The sequence below is a fragment of the Astyanax mexicanus genome, chromosome 19, assembly GCF_023375975.1.
Source record: "Astyanax mexicanus isolate ESR-SI-001 chromosome 19, AstMex3_surface, whole genome shotgun sequence".
NCBI classification, from domain to species: Eukaryota; Metazoa; Chordata; class Actinopteri; order Characiformes; family Acestrorhamphidae; genus Astyanax; species Astyanax mexicanus.
This window is the reverse complement of record NC_064426.1, coordinates 38,442,258-38,469,655: the sequence shown is the minus strand read 5'-3', so window position 1 is coordinate 38,469,655 and position 27,398 is coordinate 38,442,258. Positions and strand designations below refer to the sequence as shown.

Here is a 27,398-nt window from a genome sequence, read left to right as displayed (position 1 = left end):
GTCTCCAGTGCTCCACCATCCGCTCGCGTTCAGTAAAACTGAACCAGATCCTCTTTTAGAGGCTGTACGTGTAACTTAAGTACGTAAAGATGTGTGACGTGGCCAGAAGAAGAACTCCCGCGAAAAGCGACTGGACACCCCAGTTTTTAGAATGAATATATTTTATTAGGCTTAGCAGGGATGGACATTTCAGCACACTGGTACCATTAAACACTATATTTTATCCCTATTCTTCCCCACTCAGAAATGCTTCTGCTTTCAGTTTAGAAACAAAATAATACAGAATGCCACACAAGATGAAGAGAGTAGCTTCTCAATTTTAAGCAGTTTTATTGTTTTGCCAGTGTCTTCAGTGTGCCAAGTCCTGCTGGAAAATGAAATCTGCTTATCCATAAAAGTTGTCAGTAGCAGAGGGAAGCATGAAGTGCTGTAAGATTTTGTGGGAAAACAAAACTGCACTGACTTTAGCCATCTGCTGGTGTTGATCCACTGTGTTTTATTATCAAGTCTAAAGTCAGTGCAGTTTTGTTTTCCCACAGAATCTTACAGCACTTCATGCTTTCCTCTGCTACTGACAACTTTTATGAAGATGCAGATTTCATTTTCCAGCAGGACTTGGCACACTGCCCACACTGCTAAAAGTACAAATTGGTCTTATATAATATTCTAATTTTCTAAAACACTGATTGTTGGGTTTTTTCATTGGCTGTAAGCCATAATCATCAACAATAAAATAAATAGACGCTTAAAATAGATCACTCTGTGTGTAATACATCTATATAATATATATATATATATATATATATATATATATATATATATATATATAGTTTAAAATTTTGCACTGAATTACTGAAATAAAGTAACTTTTCAATGATATGCACTAGTGAACACTAGTTAAGAACACAGTGTCAGCACTGGAGTCTGATACAATCAGGTCACGAGTGTCGCGTTTCGTGTCAGAAGCCAGCAGGCATGAGAAGAATGGGCTCTACTCCAGTACAGATGATTTTCTTATTATATCATTTTACAAATCTTCCTTCTTTCACATGATTACACATGAGCTCATACTGTAAGAGCCTTCACAGCTTTCTGTACAGACAGTAAAGCAGTTTATTGATCTATAAACTAATAAAGGATCATAAACTTTCAGCGCAGTCATAAAGAATAATGATATAAGTCTTTAGCAGAAGAAACACTCTACAGTTACGTGATCAGAGCGATTAGAATGATAGACAGTTGTGTAACATCAAAGTTTCAAAAGTCCACAAGACAGCCCACCAGATGCATCATGGGTATTCCAGTTTAAATCAAATGAAATCACTCTGTCCTTAAACCAGGTTACAGAAATACAATGAGCGTCATGCAGCCAGCTGAATACACTGCTTTTACCCGTCTCAGTGCGCAGGTCCGTACTCCAGAAATCACACAGCGGCCAACCAGAGCCACATGATGCCCAAAACCACAGCCAAATAAGCTGAGGGTGAGTTTTGCATTGTGTCTGCGTCACAATTACACAACTCACACACTCACACACAGAAAAAGCACAGGGTCTATATAGCCCTGTCATGATTACTTTATGAAATACGTTTATAATGGATGATATATTATTGCAATAATTAATATTACTTTATTACTTAAAAACACATTTTATATATAATGGGCTCATTGTATGATATCAATGACAAAGAGAGGTTGTGTCCCTTTATTGTGTGATATCATAAGTCGATAACATAATTATCATTACACTATCAAATGAATGTTTCTATTCAATCAGTTTGTTACCTGTTTAAAAAGCCTGTCCAGGTTTAAACAAACCAAATCTTTTGGTTATTACACCTTTCCATACCATACCATCCAAAGCCATATCTATCCATCAATCAATCCATCCATACATCCATCTATAATAAGAGGCATGCAAGTGGGCCATAAATGAAAATATAATGAGTTTCTTTGATTTTAGCAAATTGAAAACCTCTGGAATATAATCAAGAGGAAGATGGATGATCACAAACCATCAAACCACCAAACTGAACTGCTTGAATTTTTGCACCAGGAGTAAAGCAGCATAAAGTTATCCAAAAGCAGTGATTAAAAGTGATTAAAAACCAGGATTATTCCACCAAATATTGATTTCTGAACTCTTAAATCTTAGAATATGAACTTTTCTGAGATCTGAAAGCTCTGCATCTTTTTTGGTATTTCAGTCATTTCTCATTTTCTGCAAATTAATGCTCTAAATGACAATATTTTGAGTGGGATTTTGGGAGAAATTGTTGTCTGTAGTTTATAAAATAAAACAACAATGTTCATTTTACTCAAACATAAACCTATAAATAGCAAAATCAGAGAAACTGATTCAGAAACTGAAGTGGTCTCTTTTAATTTTTTTCCAGAGCTTGGGGTGTCATCAAAAAGAAACCTAGACTGCTACAGACTGGAGTCATATCATCTTTAGATCTTTAGCCATGAATCCAGGTTCTGTTTGGGATCCAACAATGGTCTGGTTTGAGCACAGAAACCTTCAAATCTGCCTTTACACTACCTCAGCCAACTGCTGGTGTGATGTTATGGAAAAGCCATTTAATACGAAAGTTGGTTACCTCTAGTAGTAATACGAGGGACACTAACAGCTCAGTGATATGTAAAGAACATCCTGCAGCCACACGTGTTGCCATGGTATTTCTCATGGCATTTTTCAGCAGGATAATGCTCGTCCACACACTGCAAGAGTTTCCCAGGCATGTCTCCTTAACCTAAGAGTGTAGAGCAGGATCTACAGGCCCAGCTGCATCAACATCTGCAGGTAAAAGTGTGCTGCAGGATGCAATACAGAACCTGTACACCTCCATACTTAACCGTGTCTCGTCTTGTATTCAGGCTAAATGTATCTATTATAATTACACTTCAACTCTAATACTGTAATCACAACAAGTACAAGAAAAGCCTACATCTTCCCAGATTGTGGTAAATTAGTTCAAGAAAGTTCTTAAGAGAAGTAAACAGCGATTACTGGTTAAAGGAACTGAAAGAACTCAGACTAGAAAGAGAAAGCAACTGTAGTTGAGAGTCTCAACTATATAAAAAACAATATATGCACATAAATCACAGCCCGCTAAGCTTCAGCCAACACACTGAGCCAGATGGCAGTTAAATAGAAACTTGGCTTTGACACAAAAACGCCCCTCTGCCCTCGACCCTCATCCAATGTCCTGATCTGTCCGTCTGTCCTCACACTCAGCAGTGATATACGGACAGCAGGTGTGTGTGTGGGTGGGTGGGAGAGGATTTCCCCTCCAGCAGAACACCACAGTGTTAGACAACTCCCCTTCAGTTCACTGCAGCTCTTAGCTAGCAGTTACCTTCTGCACAGGCAGGCAGACAGACAGACAGACAGACAGACAGATAGATGGGGGTTAAGGACATGTGTTATGGTACAGCAGGATGTTTGGACACCATGCTACCCTGGAAACAAAGACATTTTACAATACGCAATATTTATATCAAAGTTTCAGCAGATACAGATTCTTTAAAACTGCTTTTCAAATAATCTCTCATGCATGGCATAGTAATTTTTATTCAGTTTATGCTGCACATCATTAATTAAACAGGACTAATTACAGCTTGGGTTACATTTGGTTACATTTAGGGCGTGTCAGTGTGTCTTTGCTATCGTAACATCGGGAAAAGTACACCTTGCGTGGCTCAAGTCCCCACAAAAGGCATGTACTAATTCTCTTGATTAATCATGGGTGTGTTTTGGGTGTAACTTGACATTTCCTTTAAGAGCCAGGTGCGCTCTGACTTTGGCGGATTGCTATTTTAACAGCGCAGCTCCCTGGACGTGTCCAACGCAGCAAGAGGAAACTGACCTGCTTGTTCACGCTGTGTGGGTGTTTGACCAAGTCATTTACGGTAACATTATTTTTATTTTATTTTTATTCTGTTTATTGCTGATGTAAAAGTTGAGTTTATGCACTACTGCGTGTCCAGATGTGTGTAACAAGCAGAGGTAAACACTAATTGAAAGTGCAGAGCACACCCACGTTGCACACCCGCCAAGATATCAATGAACATCTGATTGTTGGAGTCTGTCTAGGTTGTATTCAGTCAGTGGAGCACCTGTGTTTTCCATTCCCAAGATAGCAATATGCCAGAAATGTACCTGAACACACCTCACTTCCAGACCACCACGTCCATCAGATATATAGATAGAGAGATATATTAACAAGCTCTGTCACTTTTTAAACAAGGCATTATGTATTTATTGATTAAAGAATTTAACCAATTTTCTTTAATGCAGATTTTCCCTAATTTCTGCTGGTAAAGAAGCAGTAACTTAAGTAAGTCTATTTGGGGGACGAGTCTAAAAGAGTTAAGCGTCTTAACTTGGGTCAAGTAGTAATTTATTAATAAAGACATTCTGTCATAAGCACTTTTAATTAATATTCATTTATATTTATTATAAAGTGTTACCAAAAAAGTTTCACAAAGCCATAAAACATATTGTCAGATTTCCCAGCTCACACACCACATCGTTCACACTGATGGTAAAGCCATTATATGGAAATGTCCTTAATGTAACCCATTGTGTTGACTTGTGTGTTCATTTGCATGAAAATGAAGATCAGTGAATCTTTTATCCAGTTGTGCTGCCTTTAATAAAATAAAAATAAAATAAAATAAAATTACTGAGAACTTTTAACACACAGTTTAAATTTAATTGCTCTTTAAAAGTGTGTAATTGGAGTATTATAATATTATGTCATCAATATATCAGTGTAGTATAGCAGTGGTCTTAAAATGATAATGATCAGCAATCATTTATCCCAACATTTATGGGATGATCTACTATCCATAAAACAGTTTCAGGATATAAATATACATTAATATTTTTACATGCATTTACAATATGTGCATTTTATATCTCTATAATATGCATTTTTCATTATCTACAACCAACGTTTTAAATAGTAATTATATTATTGATATCTAAAGAGTAAGTAAAGTAAAGATTTTACTAGTCTGACCTACAGTAATTATAGATATTAAGAGAGTGATATAACATGTAAATCAATGACTATGACACATATGACCGGTCAGAATTACATAAAGGATATGTGGTAATGTTAGTATGAGACTAATCAGAATAAATGTATAGATCTGTAGAGCTGATATTATTTGTAATAATAAAAATTCCAGAGTTAATATCTGAAATATGAATTTATACTAGTATAAACTGCAATACAGGGATCTGTAATTTGAGTTTTCCCAAGTAAAACTATGTAGAAATTATTTTGTTCTAAGATATGAGTTTATACTAGTATAAACTGCAATGCAGGGATCTGTAATTTGAGTTTTTAACCAGTAAAACATAGTAAAAATATATGTATATTTTCTAAAATATGAGTTTATACTAGTATAAATTGCAATACAGGAATCTGTATTTTGAGTTTTTAACCAGTAAAAACATAGTAAATATATATATATATATATATATATTATTTGTAAAAATATGAGTTTATACTAGTATAAACTGCATAACAGGGATCTGTATTTGAGTTTTTACCAGTAAAAACATAGCAAAAACGTTTTTTTTTTTTCTAAAATATGAGTTTATACTAGCATAAACTGCAATACAGGGATCTGTTAAAAACATAGTAAAATGTTTTTTTTTTTTTTCTAAAATATGAGTATACACTGCAAAACAGAGATCTGTAATTTGAGTTTTCCCCAGTAAAAAAACATAGTAAAAATGTTTTTTTCCCCTAAAATGTGAATTTAAACTATTATAAACTGCATTACATGGATCTGTAATTTGAGTTTTTCCCAGGAAAAATATAGTAAAATGTTTTTAGGGGTTTTTTTTTCATTGCTTTCTTTTTTTTTCATTTGATTTTAGGCTACAAAAAAAAAGAAATAACAGTAAATGAGAGCAGCAGTACTTTACCATGGTTAACTCCCATTTTCCCATGTCTCAGGTCCAGCTTTCCTCAGATTCTCCTCCTACAGGGTAAAAGCTTCCATACTGCGGTGTCTCTGAACACTAGATACAGGTGTCGATAGAAAACTCGATAATTAACGTTAAAAAGTGTCTTTTATTAATGAAACGCGTTTGTTTTCGGTTTAAACTCGCTTTATATCTGAATAAAATCTGCTCGGCTGGTTCTGAGCTCAGTCCGGAGCTGCTGGCGGGAGTCAGGACTCTGCGTGGCCGGGAGAAGTGCCTCCTGCTCGGTATGAAGACGCGCAGATCACCGCTTTGCTCCCGCTTTGCGCTCCTACAGCCGCACTCAGCCAGACCCCGCCCCCTGCTGAGAGGTGCGACAGAGGGGCGGCGAGTGGGCGGAGCTAAGGACGACAGCGGCCTTCTGATTGGAGAAAACGGAGTGGAAGGCGTGTATAATCATAATAAAATATTTATTATAATTTAAAATAATATTTAACGTTTATACATCCGTATGAATAAATGAAATAAGTTTAAAAGTCCAAACAACAAATACATAATAATAATACAATCAATTACAAAGGATTAATAATTATTTTATAAAAACACTTTAAATAAATGTAGCCAAAATACTTTGTAAAAAAAAAAGCTTTGTAAAAAACTTTTGTAGCACCAACGTTGTGCAGTTACAGCCAAATAACAATATTAAAATACTTTAGTAATTTTAAAATATAAATTAAAAATCGGAATTAAAGCAAACTAAAGAAATACATGGGTCATCCTGGAAGTGTGTGTGTGTGTGTGTGTTTTTTTTTTTTTACAAAATACAGTCATTACTAAATTATTTTTAAGCCGTAATAATAAGTAAATAATACAATTTTCACTAAATAATTGTATTGTAAGACTTATACTTATTATAAGGGTACATCAATTAACAGTAGGTCAAACAGTAACAAGCTTTATTACTTGGTTCAATAATGTAAATAATAATGAATTGAGTTTTTAGTTTAAAATGTTTTAATGATTATCGTAACTAATGTAAATTAAAAATTAGTTGAGACCAGTCCACATGTCATTGACTGTCTTTTTCTTCTGATTTACACATTTAACGTAACTGCACTTACTCTTTTAAAAGTTACACACAAATGGAATTACATAATAAACAGTAAAAAAGAGTTTTGTTCTCCACATAAATCCCCTGATCTAAACCTGATGAACTGAGATGGTGATTTGAGGTGATTTAATTGGGATGAGCTGGAGCTTCACAGCGTGAAGGAAAAGCAGAAACTATTGTTCAGCACCTCCAGGAACTCCTTCCTTCAAGACTCTGACAAACTATTCCAGGTGACTCTACCTAATGAAGTCACTGAGATTAAAATACCAAGAGCGTATTGGACCCTGATGTAAATACTTGTAAATAAAAGCTAAAACGTTGATCTGTTGTCTCATATTCACCTCATAATGTCGAAGTCAAATAATGAGATTGACCTCACTGTCCCAACACTTCTGGAGGAGGTTGTATTTTACCACATATTTCTTTTCAATATGTAGAAAGGATGTTTCAGGAAATTACAGTTCAGGAAATTAATAAATAAATAACTTTATTACTAAAAAAAAAAGCATAAAACCTCTGCTCGAAAAAAAAAAAAGTAGTCCTCTACAAAAGAATAAAGTTCTTTTCAGCAGCCAGCGCCATCCAGATCAGATTATTAGATAGATTACAGAATATCAGATAACAGGAAGCAGCTGTGAGAATGTTACCAGGTTGAATGAATGTTGGATTAATTCAAAAACAAGCATGGTGAATAATTATATAATTACATTACATTACATTTAGCGGACACTTTTATCCAAAGCGACTTACAATAATGATGTACATTAGCAATAAAGGACATAGAAGTTTTTTTTTGAGAGGCTAGAAATAATGGGATAGAGGAAGAAAAAAAGGGGAAGAAGAAAATGAGGTTAAAAGTTTGTTAGAGGTGTTAGGAGAGTAAGTGCTCTTTGAAGAGCTCTGTCTTCAGGAGTTTATTAAAGATAGTGAGAGATTCTCCTGATCTGGTAGTAGAAGGTAGTTAGTTAGAGGTGTTAGGAGAGTAGGTGCTCTTTGTAGAGCTCTGTCTTCAGGAGTTTGTTAAAGACAGTGAGAGATTCTCCTGATCTGGTAGTAGAAGGTAGTTAGTTAGAGGTGTTAGGAGAGTAAGTGCTCTTTGAAGAGCTCTGTCTTCAGGAGTTTATTAAAGACAGTGAGAGATTCTCCTGATCTGGTAGTAGAAGGTAGTTAGTTAGAGGTGTTAGGAGAGTAAGTGCTCTTTGAAGAGCTCTGTCTTCAGGAGTTTATTAAAGACAGTGAGAGATTCTCCTGATCTGGTAGTGGAAGGTAGTTAGTTAGAGGTGTTAGGAGAGTAAGTGCTCTTTGAAGAGCTCAGTCTTCAGGAGTTTATTAAAGATAGTGAGAGATTCTCCTGATCTGGTAGAGGAAGGTAGTTTGTTCCACCATTGGGGAACTCTGTATGAGAACAGTCTGGATTGCTTTGTGTGAATGTTTGTTTGGTAAAGCGAGGCGACGTTCATTGGAGGAGCGCAGCGGCGGCCAGGAGGTAACATAGACCTTTAGGAGTGCACCGGAGGCGTACCAGATTAAAGGGCACATTTTATGTGACACTAGTAACTAGCAAGTAATGCCACTCGACAGCGCTACACGGAGGAACCCTGAGAGTTCCGGAAAACCAGGGCGCTATTAGCTAGCGGTTTGTCCTATATAGCTTGTTTTAACATGGTAAACGCGCAAACTACAGATCGATATACTCGCCTCTGAATGGGGAAAGAGCTAGCACTGAGGTTAGCAGCTAATGCTAATGCTGCTCCAGCAGTGGTATCCGGGGTTAGCAGCATGCTACAGTCTGATAATACTCACCCCTTGAACAGCAAAAAAGCTAGTGCTGTGGTTAGCAGCATTGACTTTGACTAGCAGCATGCTACAGGCCAATATTACTCACCTCTTGAGGGTGAAAGAGCTAGTGCTCAACACGGTTAGCGGATAATGCTAATACTGACGGAGAACTAAACTGAAACTCCTGTATAATGCTGCACTTCAGCAGAGTGGCTTTACTGCTCCTGAAATACCTGACTGGTAAAATTCATACTTAAGACGCATTGGATTATAAGGTGCACTGGCCATTTTGGGGAAAATTAATGGATTTTAAGAGCACCTTATAGTGCGAAAAATACGGTACATGTATATGCGTCTCTGCAGCAGAATAAACCTTGAAAGTGAACCTGCCGTCACTGACTGGAGAACAGCTGGAATCCATCCCTCAGCCCTCAGCCTTCACCTGCTACTCCTGCAGCAGGACACTGACTCTGACGCACTGAACTCTCTGTGCTCATCATTAAATACTCTGCTTTAAAAAAGAGAATGTTCCTCAACTTCATGATGCTCCTGAATCTGTTTTTCATTCACAGAATAAAGCACAGTAATCCACAATACATAACTCGCAGATAACGTTACCTTACTAGCCTTAGGATCTGTTGTTTAATCAGTTATCCATGCTGTAATCCATGATGCAAAATATTGCAATGCACACAACATTATGGGTGACATACCAGAGTTCAAAAGAGGACAAATTGTTGGTGCACGTCTTGCTGGAGCATCTGTGACCAAGACAGCAAGTCTTTGTGATGCATCAAGAGCCACGGTATCCAGGGTAATGTCAGCATACCACCAAGAAGGACCAACCACATCCAACAGGATTAACTGTGGACGCTGTAAGAGGAAGCTGTCTGAAAGGGATGTTTGGGTGCTAACCCGGATTGTATCCAAAAGACATAAAACCACGGCCGATCAAATCACGCAGAATTCAATGTGCACCTCAACTCTCCTGTTTCCACCAGAACTGTCCGTCACCACAATAAATTATTGTGCTCTAAAACCAGGTGTTTCAGTTTCATTCTCCAACGCCTGTCCTTTTTAAATACAGTAATATTCAAAAGTTCGCATTGTAGATTAATACTAAAGTCATCAAAACCCTGAAGAAAAACATATATAATCATATATGTAGAGTAGCATTTCTTGCTTATATGGCAGCTTTACATATCTCTGCTGGATTTTCTCAGTCAGCTTTATGAGGTCGAGTCACCTGGAATTCAGGCTTTCAGTTAACAGCTGTGCTGAACTCATCAAGATTTAATGATTCTTGAATTTCTTGTCTCTTAATAAAGTGTTTGAGAGCATCAGTTGTAAAGTAGCGAAGAGGTAGAGTTACAGGTATACAGTGAATAGTGAATATTTGAGGAATGTTCTAATCCAGATTATTAGAAGCAAGAACTACTCAACTAAGTAAAGAAAAATAAAATACTGTAAGAACAAAAGGTCAGTCAATTGGAAAGTCACTTTCAAGAACCATCAAAACATTACGATGAAAAAGATCATTATAAGACTATGGAAATCAGAAACCCATACCCAACCAATATTTTAAATGTGGCTTACAGAAGTTATAAATATGCTGCATATTAAGAGGTTCAGGTATATAATATCTGGTAATTTGAAGGTATTTTTTAAACAGGGAACCGCCTTTTTGGAACAGCCAGACAATAAACAGTACATAACAGTACATGATATATGTTAATATAGTGGGGAAACTTTGTAATGTTAAAGTCATGTAAATAAATATATCAAAAAAGAGAGTTTTGTTAAGTTATGATGAAACTGGCTCTCATCAGGACTGCCAAAGTATCCAGCCTCAGAAAACGCAAGTTTTAACAGCTTCCCAGATAAGAGCACCTAAATGCTTCTTCACACAGTATTTTTCTTGGTTTGTTAAACACTTTTAAGTGACTAACTAAATGATTCCTTATGTGTTTCTTCATAGTCTGGATCACTTCAGTATTTCAGAAAAATAAATAAATAAAAATAAATTAAAGACACTGAATGAGAAGGTGTGTCCAACATTTTAACTGGTAATGTATATCTCCAATTAAATGTTGTTTTCACTTTAAAAAAACTAAACTAAACAAAATTTAGAGTCAGAATGAGACAACCACATGCCATCTTTATTATATTTATATATGAAAGACAAAGAAATATAGACAAAAGTCAGTGGCAGAAAAAACAAATTGCAAAAGTTGAAATAAACAAACAGCAACAAACATTTTTTTTTTGGCTGGCTGAAGTCGTTTCCATCAGCAGCTGCCACATTCAGTATGTTATACAAGTCAGAATTTGTTAAAGCTTCAAAACCTCGATAGAAAAACAGTATATACTCGTTTATCATTAAAAAGATCCTGTTAAGGATACACAACATTAAGCTTTATTAAACATGACCTATTTTAATAAGGCACTTAGTGGCGAATACCAACACGATTAATAGCTGAATATAGAAATTGCAGATGAAATTAAATTTACTATTTACAATACAGTTTGCATGCTAATTATTATAGCCATGCTAACGTCAGGGTACGTATAACGTGAACACTCGTTTAGGAAGCACTTTAGGGAGACACTGTGTAACAGCAAAATCTTCAAAACTAAAAAACAAACACGGGTCTCTATTACTGTAACAAGACGTAGTGCTTTGAACACAAAGTTCAAACCAATCAAAATCCATGCTCCGCCCACAAAAATGAAAAAAAAAAAAAAAAAAAAAAAAAAAATTAAACCCTGTTCACACATGGCCTTAACATTAAACACACATTTTAAATCTAAATTTAAAGTCTACCAAGAGTACTTTTGATCAGATTCCTCACATATCATTTCCATTGGAGGAGGCGAGGCCTGTTACGGTAAAAGTCTAGCAGTTTTCCATTGAACATTGAGTCTTCAGTTCAAATCCAGATGAGGCAGCTAATTTCTCTTGTCCTCCAGCCCTGAGTATTAGCTATATCTATTAGTTTATTATTATAGCATGCTTAGCTAACTACTCCAGACGGTGGATGGTGTGGTATTGCAGTGTTCCAGCAGGGGCAGTGACGCGGCTAATGTGGGTGGTACTTGGTTGAAGGGGACATATCGAGATGCTTTGGCATTCACACTATAATAATAATAATATAAATAAATTATAATAATGTGGTCATATGCATCTCTGATAACCTCCGAACACTTATGATGGACCAGGTCACATGAGACACCTAGCATATTAACGTCAGACGTGAACATGGTCCTCTAGAGCACTGATAAAGCTAATGCTGCATCTACATGATGGTAGAAACTGGTAAATGATCTGTATCATTATTTTTTTGCACATAAATTGCTCAAACGGTCAGTGAAGTGGTTTCAAGTATTAAGAAGATGGAAACTTGTAAAAATCTAAATTCTATACGATGCACAAAAAGTTGTTTTCATAATTTTATCAGTATACTGCAATCTTAACCTTAATATTAACTTACTTACTACTTACTATTAAACCCAGCCTTTTGTGCAACTCCATCTGAACTGCCTGATAACTACTGTGATGCTGGAGAAGATGAAACCGAAACTTCATGTGAAGTGCTGCTCTTTAGTGCAACGTCAGACATTAAAAAGGCAGTGTAAACAGTCTAAAATAACCCTGAATTTGGTTTTAAAACAAACAAACTAACATGCTAACTAATTACCTAACTAACTAAATAACTAACATATACTTTTCTAATGAGGATGAAAAGTATTTTTGCCAATATTCTGTTCAGCTTGTCCAAACTTCACAAAATAGCTTTAGAAGTATGTTTGTGGGAGGAGCATGGATAGGTCATTTCATTTTTGTTTGCTTTTTCTATCCTAAACCTGTTTAATCTCTAAAAGCAGGAACAAATATAAAAATATTTAGAAAATATCTGTGTTTCAAATTTGTTGCATCTTGTTAGTGACACAATATCTGATTTGATCTGAATTACTGATGGAAACTGATTCAAACTATGGCTGTATGGCAGTAAAATATGCTGTAAATGATGTATGTTGAAAATATATTGTCCAGCCCTTGTTCAAATAATATCAAAAAGTGAAAAACATCACAAATGGAGAGACAAGGCTTTTGTGGGACAGTGATGATATACTAGTGCTTAAATAAAAATCATATCACAGAAAAGTTACTTTATTTCTGTAATTCAGTTCAAAATGTAAAACTCTCTATATATTTTATAGATGTATTAAACACAGAGTGATCTATTTTAAGCGTTTATTTAATTTTATTGTTGATGATGACTTACAGCCAATAAAAAATCCCAAAAATCAGTGTCTCAGAAAATTTGATATTATATAAGACCAATTGGTACTTTTGGCAGTGTGGGCAGTGTGCCAAGTCCTGCGGGAAAATTAAATCCATATCTTTAAAAAAAGTTGTCAGGGAAGCATGAAGTGCTGTAAGATTTTGTGGGAAAAAAATCTACACTAATTAAAAAAAAAAACTGTAACCCAATTTTACATATAAGTTGCAAATTTTGAACTGAATTACTGAAATAAAGTGATTTTTCAATGATATTCTATATTTTTTTAGATGTACTAGTATTCATATCTTAATCAGGCCTAAAGCTCTCTTGGCACTCTTGGTCGTTTCTGTTTAAGGCACTAAACTGCACACGTTCACTTTGGCTTGGATATGACCATTTCCTCCTGTGTTCTGTGCTGCACGTGCATCTTCTTCTGAACACCAGGAGGCAGAGCTCTGTGTTCCACAGCTAATCTGCTACTTTAGCCTTGTTGTTGTTCTTGTTCAGGATTTTGAGGAGGCTGTCAGGCATCAGGTACGGCCTCTCCGCGGAGCCATCGTTCCGCTCCAGGTCCTCACCTGCCAGAGATACAGAAGATGAGGAGGTGAGGAACATCAGCAGAAACCTGAGGTTCTCGTTAAACACCATTTTAACCCTTGTGTGGTGTTCATTTTTTTTTTTTACTCGTTTACTTTGTTACTTGTATTTAATTTAAGCAATTCTACATTAAAATGCTTTACACATGCTTGCTTCACCTAAATTGCAAGCAATATAAACAGCTTACATGGTTAATATTTGCCCTTTACCTTTCTTATGTTACATTTCTTTTAAAAAGTGCTACTCTTTTTTTATTAGTTTTTTAATAACATGTAAAAGAAAATGAATTAAACTCAAGATATGAGTAGACAATTTGTTTAGTTTCAAATTTACAAATGAAGCAATGTTTATTAGCCCTTGGTTCAAACATACTGTACGTAATATAAATGTGTGTGTGTGTGTGTGGGGGGGGGGGGGTGTACAGTGTGTGTTTATCAAAAATGTCTTTTGATATATGTTTTTCACAAAAAAATGAGCCAATGCCAATGAGTTTGAGTTAGAAAAAAAATTTTTTTTAGTATCATTTGATGAAAAATGAAAACGCTTCCCACAGACCCGAACACCACACAAGGGTTAAAGGAGAAATCCGGTGTGAAATGGACTTGGGTTGTAGTGAAACATGATAACCAGTACATTACCAGGATTTTTGTTGAATAGGCCACCTCCATTCACCCTCACTAATCTTAAATACATCGCTTTTAGACGATGCTCCCAACAGGCTTTGCACATTTTTTTACACCATATTAGCACCAATACCATTCTGTGGAAATGCATAAAATTCCAGCTATTACTGAAAATATCTCTATAATATTATCTATCTTATTGGTTTGTGCTCATTAGTTGACTTATTGTGACATAATTTCAAGAAGGCAGCAACCAGAGAACTACCTCCAGGTACTGTGTGTATAAACAGTGTCTTAATAATCTGTGCACTTTAAAAGCTCTCAAGTATCTCGTTTTAAATGTCAGGGCTCTCAGAATTCTACAAATGAAGTGCGGAGCTACTTTGAGTTTGTTAATGGTGTAAAAATAGTGATTTCTTTACATGGGTAACTCTATGCCCCTATCACTTGCACTGTAAGCCTGTTGGGATAATCAGGTAAAAGCTCTGTATTTGGGAATGCTGGGGGTGAATGGAGGTGGGCTATTCAATTGGTGGGCTATGCAAGTCACACCAGATTTCTCCTTTAATACAAAAGAGGAGACCTATATCCACTTTTTTTTCATGGAATAAAAATAAAAAAGGCGTAATAATTGCAGAGCAATTGTGTCACTATTATTATATTTGTAAAATGTTGTAAAATTTTAAAAAATATTAATAAACTGCCATAATTAGAACAGTCCTGCAGCTGTTAAAATATTTAGGTAGAACTACGCTACATTAAAATATTTTTAAAGTGTGGAAAATAATCTTAAAGAACAATAAAATAATAAAATATTTATATTTGACACCACATATCAAAAAACAATATGATATATTGCCTTATCAATATCATTTCCTCTAATGGTCAACCTCTAGTGGTAATGATTGTGACCGGCAGCTTCTGGCTAGAACTGTCCGTATGAACACGGACAATTAACTGATGCAGAAATCAATTCCACATTCAGTGCAGGAGACACACACACACACACACACGTCATGGCAAAAGTTATGGGACAGGACACTGTGAATTTAAGAATAGTCAGAATTGTTCCCTGTGGAAGTGTTAGGAACCATGTTCATGTCTCTTAAAGCTCCTTCAAAAAAATAAGTCATTATGAAGTGTTTCATAGAAGTGAGAACCTGCTACCACTGATTTAGAGGAAACACTTACTATGTTAATATTAGGGGTGTCATGATTTCGATATTTCATAGAAATCGATCGAAATTATGTCAGGGTCTCGAGCATCGAAGTCAAAAAGAGGATCGACAATCCCTCCCTCAAATGGTGCAGCACACTGTAGCTCACAGAGCAGCTCTTTCTCCAGAGAATGTGGACATTCTCATCTTCTTAAAGAAAAACTTGAAAATATAAAAATAACAGTTGTTTTTAGTCTAGCCTCAAATATGTTAATAGTTTTGGTACCTTAAGGAGCATCTTTCTCTCAGATAGAAGTTAATAATATAGAAGTTAATAATATATCTTTATTAAAGAAAAAAAACTTAGTCTTATTTTTCATGTTGAACTGTTATAGTAGGATAGAGTTCAGTTTGTTAAGGCTCTAATTGTTCTATTATTTTGTACATGACTGTTCCTGTATTTTTTTATTATTTATTTTGTTATGTTGCACATTGCTGTTTTAATAGCGCACACTGCTGCTACCAAAAAAATACACTAGATGGCATTACATATATATCTTAATTAAATTATTTAAAATTTGACCATTAGTGCCTAATGTGGTGTATTACAGATCACTTGTATCACTTTGCATCACTTATATCAAGCCCACCTTTTGAAATAAGATATTGTAAATTTGATGAATCAAACCAATGACTGACCATAGACTAATCTAAAACTGACATTTTAGACACTCTGCTGTAAAAAAAGAAAAAGAAAAAAGAAAATCGAGAATCGAATCGAAACCCTAAAATCGGAAATAAAATCGAATCGAGGATTTAGAGAATCGTGACACCCCTAATATGTTAATATGTTGTATAAATTGTAAAAACGGACACCAAAAGTGTTTCTTTTCCCCATTTTTGCACAAACAATTTCAGTTGCCAAATATTCAGTTTATCCCTACTCCAAATATATGTGTTTACTGGTCAATTCTGAGAGTAAATAAGCAAAAAACGTAGATATATCCATTATAGACATTATAGAGGTCATTGGTTCCTTACACCATAAAGAAAATCAGAGTTGAATGTGCCAATTCACACCAAACTGCATTGCTGGTTTTACCTCTCTACCACTGAATTATGCAGAATGTTCCTTTAATATTAATTAAACACAAGAAAAAAGGAGAATAAAAGCAATTCCACTTAATATAAAGTAGTTTTGTCAGCTGATATCATGCACACAAGTTTTAAAGAATGACAGATAAAAGTGACAGAAAGAATCTTTAATAGACAGATTGAAAAGGCACCAGTCCAAACAGGCAGAGAATTGAGAAAAGAAGAGGAGAGATCAGCTAAAAGACATTACTTAGTGCGGTGTGTGACTCAAGATAGTCAATGCATTTCAAGGCAAAAAGGTATTTAAGGCTTTAGAACTGGACAAAGTGCAGCCATTGCAATACTACTGCAGTATATGAGGAAAAAATTAATGGAGATTTGGCAGATTTATTTAAAAAAACAGCATAAAACACAGCATTTAGACTAGAATTTAATTCTATTATGAATTTTGTAAAAGAATGAGGCACATATGATATTCTGCCAGTGACATTCAGAATAGATTTGCTTAAATAATGCTACTTTCTGTTAAATTAATTTAAAAGTAAAACATTCATCGAAAAAACGAAATAAAAATAAAACTAGCTTGAGTATCAGCTTATCCGTAAATTGCTTTCACAATCAGAAAGACAGTTACACCACAAAAAACCCTCTCTCTACACAGACATGCCAAAAGCCAAACGACACGGGATAGTGCAAGTAAATTGACCATGAAGTAGCACTTCCCTTAGGGTACAACTTGCTTGGAAACAGAGCCCATATTTGGATAAGAAAGATGTTAAACTATATGTGACGTAAGGCTTGGATGGACCTGCTCGGCCACTGAAACCCATTCCATTAAATTCTGAAGCTACATGAAGTTTAGAGGTCTGCAGTGACTCGACTCAGCAGAAAGTTGTAGATCTCACAAACGATCAGAGAGTAATCCAGCTTGGAAAAACAGTTAGCATCACAGCTAAAACACGCCAAGCCTACCGAGGCCAGCTGTTAGCATCGCAGCTTTTTCCTGGCTAAGCCTGACTGTGAGAATCACGGCTAACCTGCCATTGCAGTATTTATAGGCTGTCATCATATATCAGTGAGTAATCCAGCTCTGAGAAACAGCTAAAATGCACTAATTTCCAGACATTTAATCCCATTATAATCCCATAGCAACTATCGAGTGCACATGTATTAGTCTGTGATCGGTCACTGTGATAAGTCACTTTTATAATTATGTTTATCATTATTATGGTCAATTAATGCACTGCAACCCTACTGCATTTTTTTCAGAAACAAAAAATCCAGATTCAGAGTAAACGATTTCTGGCAGCTTAGCGCTAATGTGCATTGGCCTCATTCCGTGGACTCCTTCCGTGTACTCAGGGGGACATCCTCTTCCTGAGGTGAAGATGGAGAACGGGTGACTGGATCCTCCACGTTCTTGAAGAGGATGTCGCGCAGCGAGCTGGACATGTAATAGGGCCGGGCAGCAGAGCCATCGTTACGCTCCAGGTCCTCGCCTTCCGTATTCATATGTTTTTAAATGAAGGCGGGGGTGGGGTAGGGTTGTAGGGGCGCGTTGAAGGGTTATAGATCGGAGACGGGTTTTAGGGAGGTAGGGAAGAGTTTTGGGAAGGTGAGGAAAGATTTTGAGGAGGTGGGGAAGCGTTATGGGGAGGTGGGAAAGGGTTTTAAGGAGGTAGGGGAAGGTTATAGGGAGGAAGGGTAGGGTTTTAGGGAGTGGGGAAGGGTTATAGGGAGGAAGTAGGGTTGTAGGATAGGGTTATAGGGAGTGTGGTAGAGTTGTACGAATGGGGCAGGGAGTAGGAAAGGGTTATAGGGAGTGGGAAAGGGTTTTGAGGAGGTGGAGAAGGGTTTTAGGGGAGTGGGGAATGGATATAGGAAGGTGGGGAAGTGTTATAGGGAGTGGAGAAGGGGTTTGAGAAGGTGGGGAAGGGTTATAGGGAGTGAGAAATGGTTATAGAGAGTTCAGAAGGGTTATAGGGAGGTGGGTAAGGGTTATAGGGAGTGGAGAAAGGGTTATAGGGAGGTGGGTAAGGGTTATAGGGAGGTGGGTAAGGGTTATAGGGAGTGGGGAAGAGTTATAGAGGGTGGGGAGAGGTTTTGGGGAGGTCGGAAAGTGTTATAGGGAGGTGGGAAAGTGTTATAGGGAGTGGGGAAGGGTTATAGGGAGTGGGGAAGGGTTATAGGGAGTGGGGAAGGATTATAGGGAGTGGGGAAGGATTATAGGGAGTGGGGAAGGATTATAGGGAGTGGGGAAGGGTTTTGAGGAGGTGGGGAAGGGTTTTGAGGAGGTGGGGAAGGTTTATAGGGAGTGGGAAAGGGTTATAGGGAGTGGGAAAGGGTTATAGGGAGTGGGAAATGGTTTTGAGGAGGTGGAGAAGGGTTTTAGGGAGAGGAGTAGGGTTTATAGGGAGGTAGGGTTTAGGGAGAGGAGAAGGTTTTTGGGGAGTGGGGAAGGGTTTTGAGGAGGTGGGGAAGGTTTTTGGGGAGGTGGGGAAGGGTTTTGAGGAGGTGGGGAAGGGTTTTGAGGAGGTGGAAAAGGGTTTTAGGGAGAGAAGTAGGGTTTTGGGGAGTGGGGAAGGGTTTTGAGGAGGTGGGGAAGGGTTTTAGGGAGGTGAGAAAGGGTTATATTAAGTGGGGAAGGGTTTTGGGGAATGGGAAAGGGTTATAGGGAGGTGTGGAAGGGTTTTGAGGGGGTGGGAAAGGGTTTTAGCGGGGTGGGGAAGGGTTTTGAGGAGGTGGGGAAGGGTTTTGAGGAGGTGGGGAAGGGTTTTGAGGAGGTGGGGAAGGGTTTTGAGGAGTGGGGAAGGGTTTTGAGGAGTGGGGAAGTGTTTTAGGGAGGTGGGGAAAAGTTTTAGGGGAGTGGGGAAGGGTTATAGTGAGTTAGGAAGGGTTATAGGGAGTGGGGAATGGTTAAAGAAAGGTGGGGAAGGGTTATAGGAAGGTGGGGAAGTGTTATAGGGAGTGGAGAAGGGTTTTGAGGAGGTAGGGAAGGGTTTTGAGGAGGTGGGGAAGGGTTTTAGGGAGGTGGAGAAGGGTTTTAGGGAGAGGAGTAGGGTTTTGGGGAGTGGGGAACGGTTTTGCAGAGGTGGGGATAGGTTTTGAGGAGATGGGGAAGGGTTATAGGGAGGTGGGAAAGGGTTATAGGGAGGTGGGAAAGGGTTTTGAGGAGGTGGAGAAGGGTTATAGGGAGTGGGGAAGGATTGTAGGGAGTGGGAAGGGTTTTGGGGAGGTGGTAAAGGGTTTTGGGGAGGTGGTAAGGGTTATAGTGAGTGGGGTAGGGATATAGGGGGGTATGATAAGGTCACAATCATGTGTATGTATTGGAGTGTAGGTGTGTGTGGTAGATAAAGTAAGAAATTAAATAGAAAATTAAATAAATGTGAGAATTAAGGTGAGAAAAGTTAGATGACGTGTGGACAAAGAAACCAGGAAGGGAAGGAGGGCAGTGAGAAGGGAAGAGAAAGGGAGAGACAAACAAGAAAGAGAAGAGGAGAGAGAGAATAAGTAATAGAATAACGTTAAACCATGCCAACAGCCAGAAGTACATTATTACAGTGCTATTAAGACTCTATAAGCTGGGAAGATAAGAGAGTGAGTAAAGAAAGGCATTAAAGGAGAAATCTGGTGTGAAATGGACTTGTGGAATGGTTGTAGTGAATCATGATAACAAGTATGAACTTTTCTCGTATAGCCCACCTTCATTTACCCCCGGCAGTCCCAAATATAGAGCTTTTAGCTAATGCTCCCCACAGGCTACCTTCAGCTAGTTTATTATTTAAAACAGTGTTTTAAATAAAGTAGCTGAAGTTACTATGTGTATAAACTGTGTTTTTAATAAACTATCCATGCAGTTTTAAAGTTCTCAGTGCCTTGTTTCAATGATCAGGGTCTCAGAATTCTACCAATGACGTCTAGAGCTACTTTGAGTTTGTTAATGGTGTCAAAATAGCGATTTATTTGCATGGACAATACTATGGCCCTATTAAAAGCCTGTTGGGAGCATCAGCTAAAAGCTCTGTATGTTGAAATGCTAATGGGGTGAATAGAGGTGGGTTATTTGACAAAAGTTCATACTCATTATCATGTTTCACCCCAACCCAAGTCTATTTTACACAGATTTCTCCTTTAAGTGCCCCCATGGTCTGTTAATACCTGTAAATAAACTTACACGCAAACAGACTGGCATGCATGCACAGAACAGAAACACATAAAAAACATCCACCAGTGGTAGAATTCACTGCTCCATTTAAAGTTTCAAAGTGGAAATTCCTCATTATTACTCAAACATACTATTATTACTATTATATAGCATTTAATGCTGTTATTTATACATACATACACACAACTAAAATCTTACAAATCACCTTATTTTTTGTTTCTACAGTCCATTATCAGCTCCACTGGTCATTTAGAGCACTTTGTAGTTCTTTAATTGCAGACTGTAGTCCTGAATCTGTGTTTCTCTGCATACTTATTATTAATAATGATCATCATGATCATAATATAATTATCATAATGATATTACGATACATAATGTCATAATATTCGTCAGGCATCGCAGCTAAAAACCTTCCTGTTTAGCTTAGCTTTCTACTAGCTTCTGTTCTGCTTATACTCAAATTTTTTATTTGATTGATTTTATTTTAAATATTTTTTTATTTAAATCTATTTTATTTTAATATAAATGTCATATTTACTACTATTTTTTTAATGTTACTTTTTAATTGTTTTATTTGTTTTATATTACTTTTATATTTTGCTGTTTTGCTGCTTTATTATTATTATTATCATCCTTTTATCTTGTCTCGTCTCGTCGCAGCTATTGTTATTTGGATGGTGGGCTGAACAATAGGGTGAAGGTAGGATAATAAAGTATGCAGAGAAACAGATGAAGGACTACAAAAAGGGGGTGATAATAGTATTTTGACGGGATTGGGTACATTTTACATTCAGTTTGTGTTTTTAACTGTTTTATTCATTTTAATACAAATGAAAAGAAATCTCCAGTACTTACAGAAGCAGAGGAAAAGTGTGTCCACGCACATCCCATACACACTGAAGAAGCCGTGAGCTATTAGATAAGAGCCCAATGCAATCGTCTGAGGGGGGGGGGGGGGGAGGAGAGGAAACACATATAAAGTGACTTATATTTTGACACAGATGTGTTTGTTTTGTGGCAGTGTAAACAACAAGGAAAATTACTTTTTCAAATCGATGCTTTTATACATTGTATTAAAGTCCAATACATATTTGATTAGCTGCACTGCGACTTATTCTAAATCAGCCAGATTGAAATGCATGCAATTTTTTTCATCAAGGAGAAGATAAAAAGGCAAAATGGACGACAGCAGTGAGTAAGGGGTTCAGTAGCAGGATAACAAGATAACATATGTTATTGTGGTTATAGGGGTGGGCGATATAGCCCTAAAATAATAATATCACGATATTTCATGGTATTATCACGATAACGATACTCTTGACGATATGACAAAAAAAACATTTAAAATACACTCCTGCAACAAAACAAAACTTACGTTTTATTACTGTATACGATATGATATTGCACACGTCTAACTGAGATATTAAAAAATACAAGATTTGTATCAGATTTGTAACAGAAGTCAATGATTTGTGTAATGATACTAATAATAATAATAATAATATACTCCAAATATCTCCATATATCCAGGATTAAAGTAAAATAAATGATACTGGACAGATATAATCTGTGTCTAGTAGATATATCATGGGAAATGAGAACAGTGTAAATTTTTCTTTTGCTAAAAACAGCAAAAAGTAGTACCCTGATGTGATAATTAGGGGTGGATGGTATGGCACGATATTTCAGAGTATAATATCGTTCACAATATTAAAAAATGTTGGCAACATGTGTGACTTTTTCATCAAGGAGAAGAAAAAAAAGCAATGAGAAGACATGAAAATGGACGACAGCAGTGAGTAAGGGGTTCAGTAGTCAAGACCAAACTCTGTGACTGAAGGTGCTGCTGCAGCATCAAAAGGAAAATAAAAATCTTAAAAAGCAAAGTTTAAAGAAATCTAACACTCAAAGAAGTGCACATGACCATAAAATGGGCATTTTGTACAGTGAGCTGGAGCCCAGCTGTAGACACTGGAACTCATTTATAGCCTCTGTGATGCAGGAGTAGATAAATCCCCAAACTTTACTGTTTAACTTTGGTAAATAAAAGATTCTGGTCCAGAATGTAGAATTCATGCTTTGTCACTCACCATAATGGGCACCCAGTAATAGTGCAGATTGGGTACGACATCCAGTCCTTTCGTTCTTCCAGAGAAGAAGAAGAATGAAATGATTCCTAGATAGAAAAGATATATATAAAAAATTTCATTGTTTTAATGTATTTTCTACATTGTATTGATTAGGCATGGGCGATATGGCTCTAAAATAATATCACGATATTTTAGGGTATTTTTGCGATAACGATATACTTGGCGATATAGGAAAACTAAAATATGAGGAATATGTAATTATATATAATATAATAGGAATATGGTATAATAGTATAACAGTATAATCATAATGTGGCAAAATTAATAATATAGCATAAAATAATATAATGCAGCAAAACAATATTGCAGAATATTTAGTGCATGCAATTAAACTGCAAACTAAAACAGTTATACAATAAATACACCTAAAGCCTCACAGTAAATAATAGACTACTTTTAAGACAGAACATCTCTATTATCACGATATGGATTTTTAATATCATGATATTTCTGTGTCACAATATATTGTATATACGATATAATATTGCCCACCCCTATTGTAGATCAATATTAAATTAATTGAGGGACACATATTGAGCCATAACAATTAAATGTCTTTTTTTTTTTTACTTACCCACAATTCCCACAATAAGGAGTTTTCCCAAGAACAGCAAGAAGTCTGTGACCTTATCCAGAACAGCCACCCTAGAAAAGAGCCAAACAATGAAGACAGGACTGAGAAATAAGATTCCAGACAGAAGGATTTCTATAGTCTCTTTTGTTATGATGGGTTTTGTTTCACACACCTGATCACGTTTCTCATCAACAGGAAGAAGGCATCTCTGGCTGAAGTGCAGAAGTTCTTACCATATATGGCCACCTGGAGGAGCACACAGAGCATAATACAAATGAATGCTTGTTCCTCAGACACCATAATCCAGTATTTCTTGCTTTAAATTTGACCCTATTTACACATTTACACACTTAAATGTGACTAATATCAGCATTGTATCCCAGTCTGATTTAAGCTACATGCGTTTACACTCAGTAGTCAAATGTGTCTTTAGTCAGTAAAGACTGAGACTGGAGGAGTTTCAGTTGTTTGAAGAATCTTGAAGAGACGGATATGTTTGCACTGCTAAAATATAAGGCTAGGCAATAGGTGGTTGCTAAGGTGTTGCTATTGTGTCTGTGTTGGTTGCTATGTGTTGTGTTGTTAAGTGGTCGCTAGGTGGTTGCAGTTACCTGCACTAACGGAATACATACATACATACATACATATATTTTGGTGGCTGTTGGGACACAGAAACTCTGTATCTTGAATGAATGTGAAAATGTATGGGACTGAAGGGGAGGAACGAAGGATGAAAAAACTGCAAATAAATAAGTGCAAGTCAATATGGCTTTGGATCATAGATAAGGGGCCTGCCCAGAAGGAGAATCACAACATATTATGTAATAACTAACCCATGATCATCCACTGTTCGGAGTGGTTAGCTAAACATATTGAAAATCTAAGCTTACTGTAAATAAACAGTTTTTAGAAGAGAAATCTGTGTAGATTAACATATAGCGCTCATTTGACTTTGAAAGAAAATGTTCACTTATAATCCAGTGCGCCTTATGTATGAAAAAAGACCCAAAAAACAGACGGTCATCAATAGTGCACCTTATAACTCTGTGCGCCTTTAGAATACACCTTTAGTAAGAAAACCCACCATGATGTAAGCATTCCTGTTGATGAACTTGATGAACTTTTCCAGGCACCAGAAGCAACACTTGAGGCAGCAGAGCAAGAACTTGGCAAACTTGTTCTGAGCTCCTGTAGAGAGAACATACAGTAGAACCCATAATAAACCACAGCTGGTTCAGACCCTGCAATGTGATTGGCTGAGAGGCGTTCTACGAGTACCGTTATCAGCCGGTAATTCACTGTAACCGAAGCTCTCCATGTATTACTCCACCATATACAGGTAAGCTAGCAATGATGCAGCGCTTACAAACCAAACAACATCACATTACAAACAGAGCAGCAATGGAACTATTTTGACTTTATATCCGAACAGAATATATAACCTATATTATACAGTATAACCTATGTTATACAATATGACCTACATAATACAGTATAACCCATATTATACAGTATATCCCATATTATACAGTATAACCCATGTTTATACAGTATAACCTATATTATACAATATAACCCATATTATACAATATAACCCATATTATACAATATAATTAGTACATTAAATTCAATTCATTCAAATGTAAGTGTTTTGAAGTTTTGAATACTGACATGACAAAATTCACAGGACACCAGTATGGAAATAAGTTGTGAGGTGTTATCTTGTGAGTGAGTGGCCAGTGTGCTCATGGAAAAAATCGAGACAAGGCCTGATATGAGTGGGTGCGGGTGAATGGGATATTTAAGTTTTTAAGCAAGACATGGCAAAAGTCACGGGACACTATTCATTTTCTGCTTAACCAGAATGAAGTAAACCAAGCTAAACAAAGGTCTGGTGTTGTTGACTATTACGCGCTGAGGCGTTGTAACACCAACGCCTCCAAATTCTCACACTTCAAACCATCTATTTTCTTTATGCTTGTTTAAGATAAGACAACCCTTTATTAGATCCACACTGAGGACATTTCTGCTGCGGTTTCTGACACTATGGCGATTGATCTTTATCAGTCATTTTGAATTTTGTCTGTCTGCTATAATGTTGTTGCTTTTTTACACCTTGTACTTTTTAATCCAGTCAAATTGGAATTGTTTCCTTTTTTTGTTTATTTTTTACACTCGGGGCCCTATTTTAGTGAGCTATATATAGGCGAGCTGTTTAACTGTGCACTGTTCAGCTTGATTTAGGCCGTTTTAGTGTGTCTTTGCTATCGTAATGACGGGAAAAGTACACCTTGCTCATCCTTAGAATGATGCTTAACTGTGTCATAATTCATTCGCCAAAATGCAGCTACAAATCTCACACCTTCTATAGAAAATCCCATAGGAAAGGGTTGGAGAGCTGAATTATTTGAATGTGTTTTTATTTACCTTTGAGTTTGTGATCCAGGTACTCCAGCAGAACCCTGATTATCTGAACGATTGCCAAGATGAGGGCGCCGAAAGCAAGAGTGCCTGTGTGATACCTAAACACACACACACAAACAGCATGTTAGGTTATGTTCACATTACAAACCATATTGCTTAAATCCGAATCCAAATTTTTTCCTCAGATCAGATTTGTCTATCTTGATGGTTCACATGAACACATATAAAAGTGACTCAAATCTAATTTTAAAAGAATTGGATTTGGCACTTTCACACAGCCATAAAATATAAATAAATAAATAAATAAATAAATAAAAAAATCAGATTTTGAGATTTCAGTCTAGTAATGTGAATGTAGCCTTAATAATAATATGTAAAGAAGCACCAAATATTCAGTAACAAGCTATTTTGTCAAAAAAAACAATGTAACTGAAAATGTTAGACTACACAAGACATGTAGAATCTTTAATTTATGTTTATAGTATAAAAAGTGGCAAAATTAACTAAAAAAAAAAGTAAATTTTAGTTTTAGTATTTCAGTTTCATATCTGGTGGTCAACCAGTGTTGAGTACATTTGTGTGTGATCTGTACAAACTATTATGTTAAATATGCTGTATATTTAAATGTTCTTGCTTTTTAATGATTCATTGAATTATATTTAATTTTTTTTTGTTTTGCTTTTACTTTACTGTCATGTTTTTGGCTTTTTATGCCTTTTTATTGTATTTTCTGTGTATAAAAGTTGCTATATAAATAAATGTGCCTTGCAGTTTTGTGCATCCCTATCTGAGAACCTAAATTCTTTTTTTTTTTTACTCAGCACTCTTAAAATGTAGAAAACAAAATAAATCCACTAATATTTCTTCAAATGTTGTGTGAATGACAACTGACAAATTAGCAAAATTCTGCACAATAAAACCCTGTTTGGTTTAATTTAGTTTAGTTTCAAATCTAAATTTTCTTCATTTCAGTGCATCTCTAATAATGAATTGTTTACTGTAATTAAACATTGCACTATTTTAAATGCATTATGTGCAGGGTTTAAGCTCTGAACTGGTCAGACCAATCACGTCAGTGTTAATCAAACCCAACAAACACAGCTAACAGAGCGATTAAATATCTACAGCAGGGGTGTCCAAACTTTTTTGTTGGGGGCCAGAAGGAGAAATATGTGCAGTCGTGGGCCACAGACTCTGTAATTCAACAAATAATGAAATATACTACTTATAATAATACATTTTTTGGTTACGATCATTGACACACCATTTTACATGAGTTACTTGAGTATCTTTATCCATCTTTGACAGTGTTGTATAAACTAAGATACTTCAAATTGACGTTTTGTTTCATAATGTCTCTTAATATTATACTCCTCCATTACAGCAACTGATTCCTGACAAATTAAATATATACACTTCCCTCTGAACACAGTTAAAAATATACATTTTTCCAACGTGCCTGAAATTTTCATTTTTCGTTTCTTTGG

General features: G+C 36.3%; 2 protein-coding genes across 4 annotated transcripts in view; both read right to left on the bottom strand.

Moving 5' to 3' along the window:
- The window catches only part of LOC103046751 (ral guanine nucleotide dissociation stimulator-like 1), a 47,550-nt gene extending 41,266 nt beyond the window's left edge, over positions 1-6,284 (bottom strand). The window contains exon 1 of the mRNA XM_022664970.2: positions 5,951-6,284. Within this exon, the coding sequence (XP_022520691.1) occupies positions 5,951-5,974 (24 nt within the window). The 5' untranslated portion in view covers positions 5,975-6,284. The remainder of the gene's footprint in view (positions 1-5,950) is intronic.
- Positions 6,285-10,965: 4,681 nt separating this feature from the next.
- Positions 10,966-27,398, bottom strand: part of LOC103025262 (choline transporter-like protein 2) — a 66,049-nt gene continuing 49,616 nt past the window's right edge. For 2 of the 3 annotated variants that reach the window (XM_022664968.2, XM_022664967.2), the window contains exons 16-22: positions 25,915-26,009; positions 24,572-24,675; positions 23,660-23,733; positions 23,488-23,558; positions 22,854-22,939; positions 21,619-21,703; positions 16,751-18,097 (exon numbers count right to left, since the gene is read on the bottom strand). In XM_022664968.2, the coding sequence (XP_022520689.2) occupies positions 17,931-18,097; positions 21,619-21,703; positions 22,854-22,939; positions 23,488-23,558; positions 23,660-23,733; positions 24,572-24,675; positions 25,915-26,009 (682 nt within the window). In that variant the 3' untranslated portion in view covers positions 16,751-17,930. Of the gene's footprint in view, positions 13,705-16,750; positions 18,098-21,618; positions 21,704-22,853; positions 22,940-23,487; positions 23,559-23,659; positions 23,734-24,571; positions 24,676-25,914; positions 26,010-27,398 lie in introns of those variants that run through there. The other variant, XM_022664969.2, reaches the window with a different exon arrangement.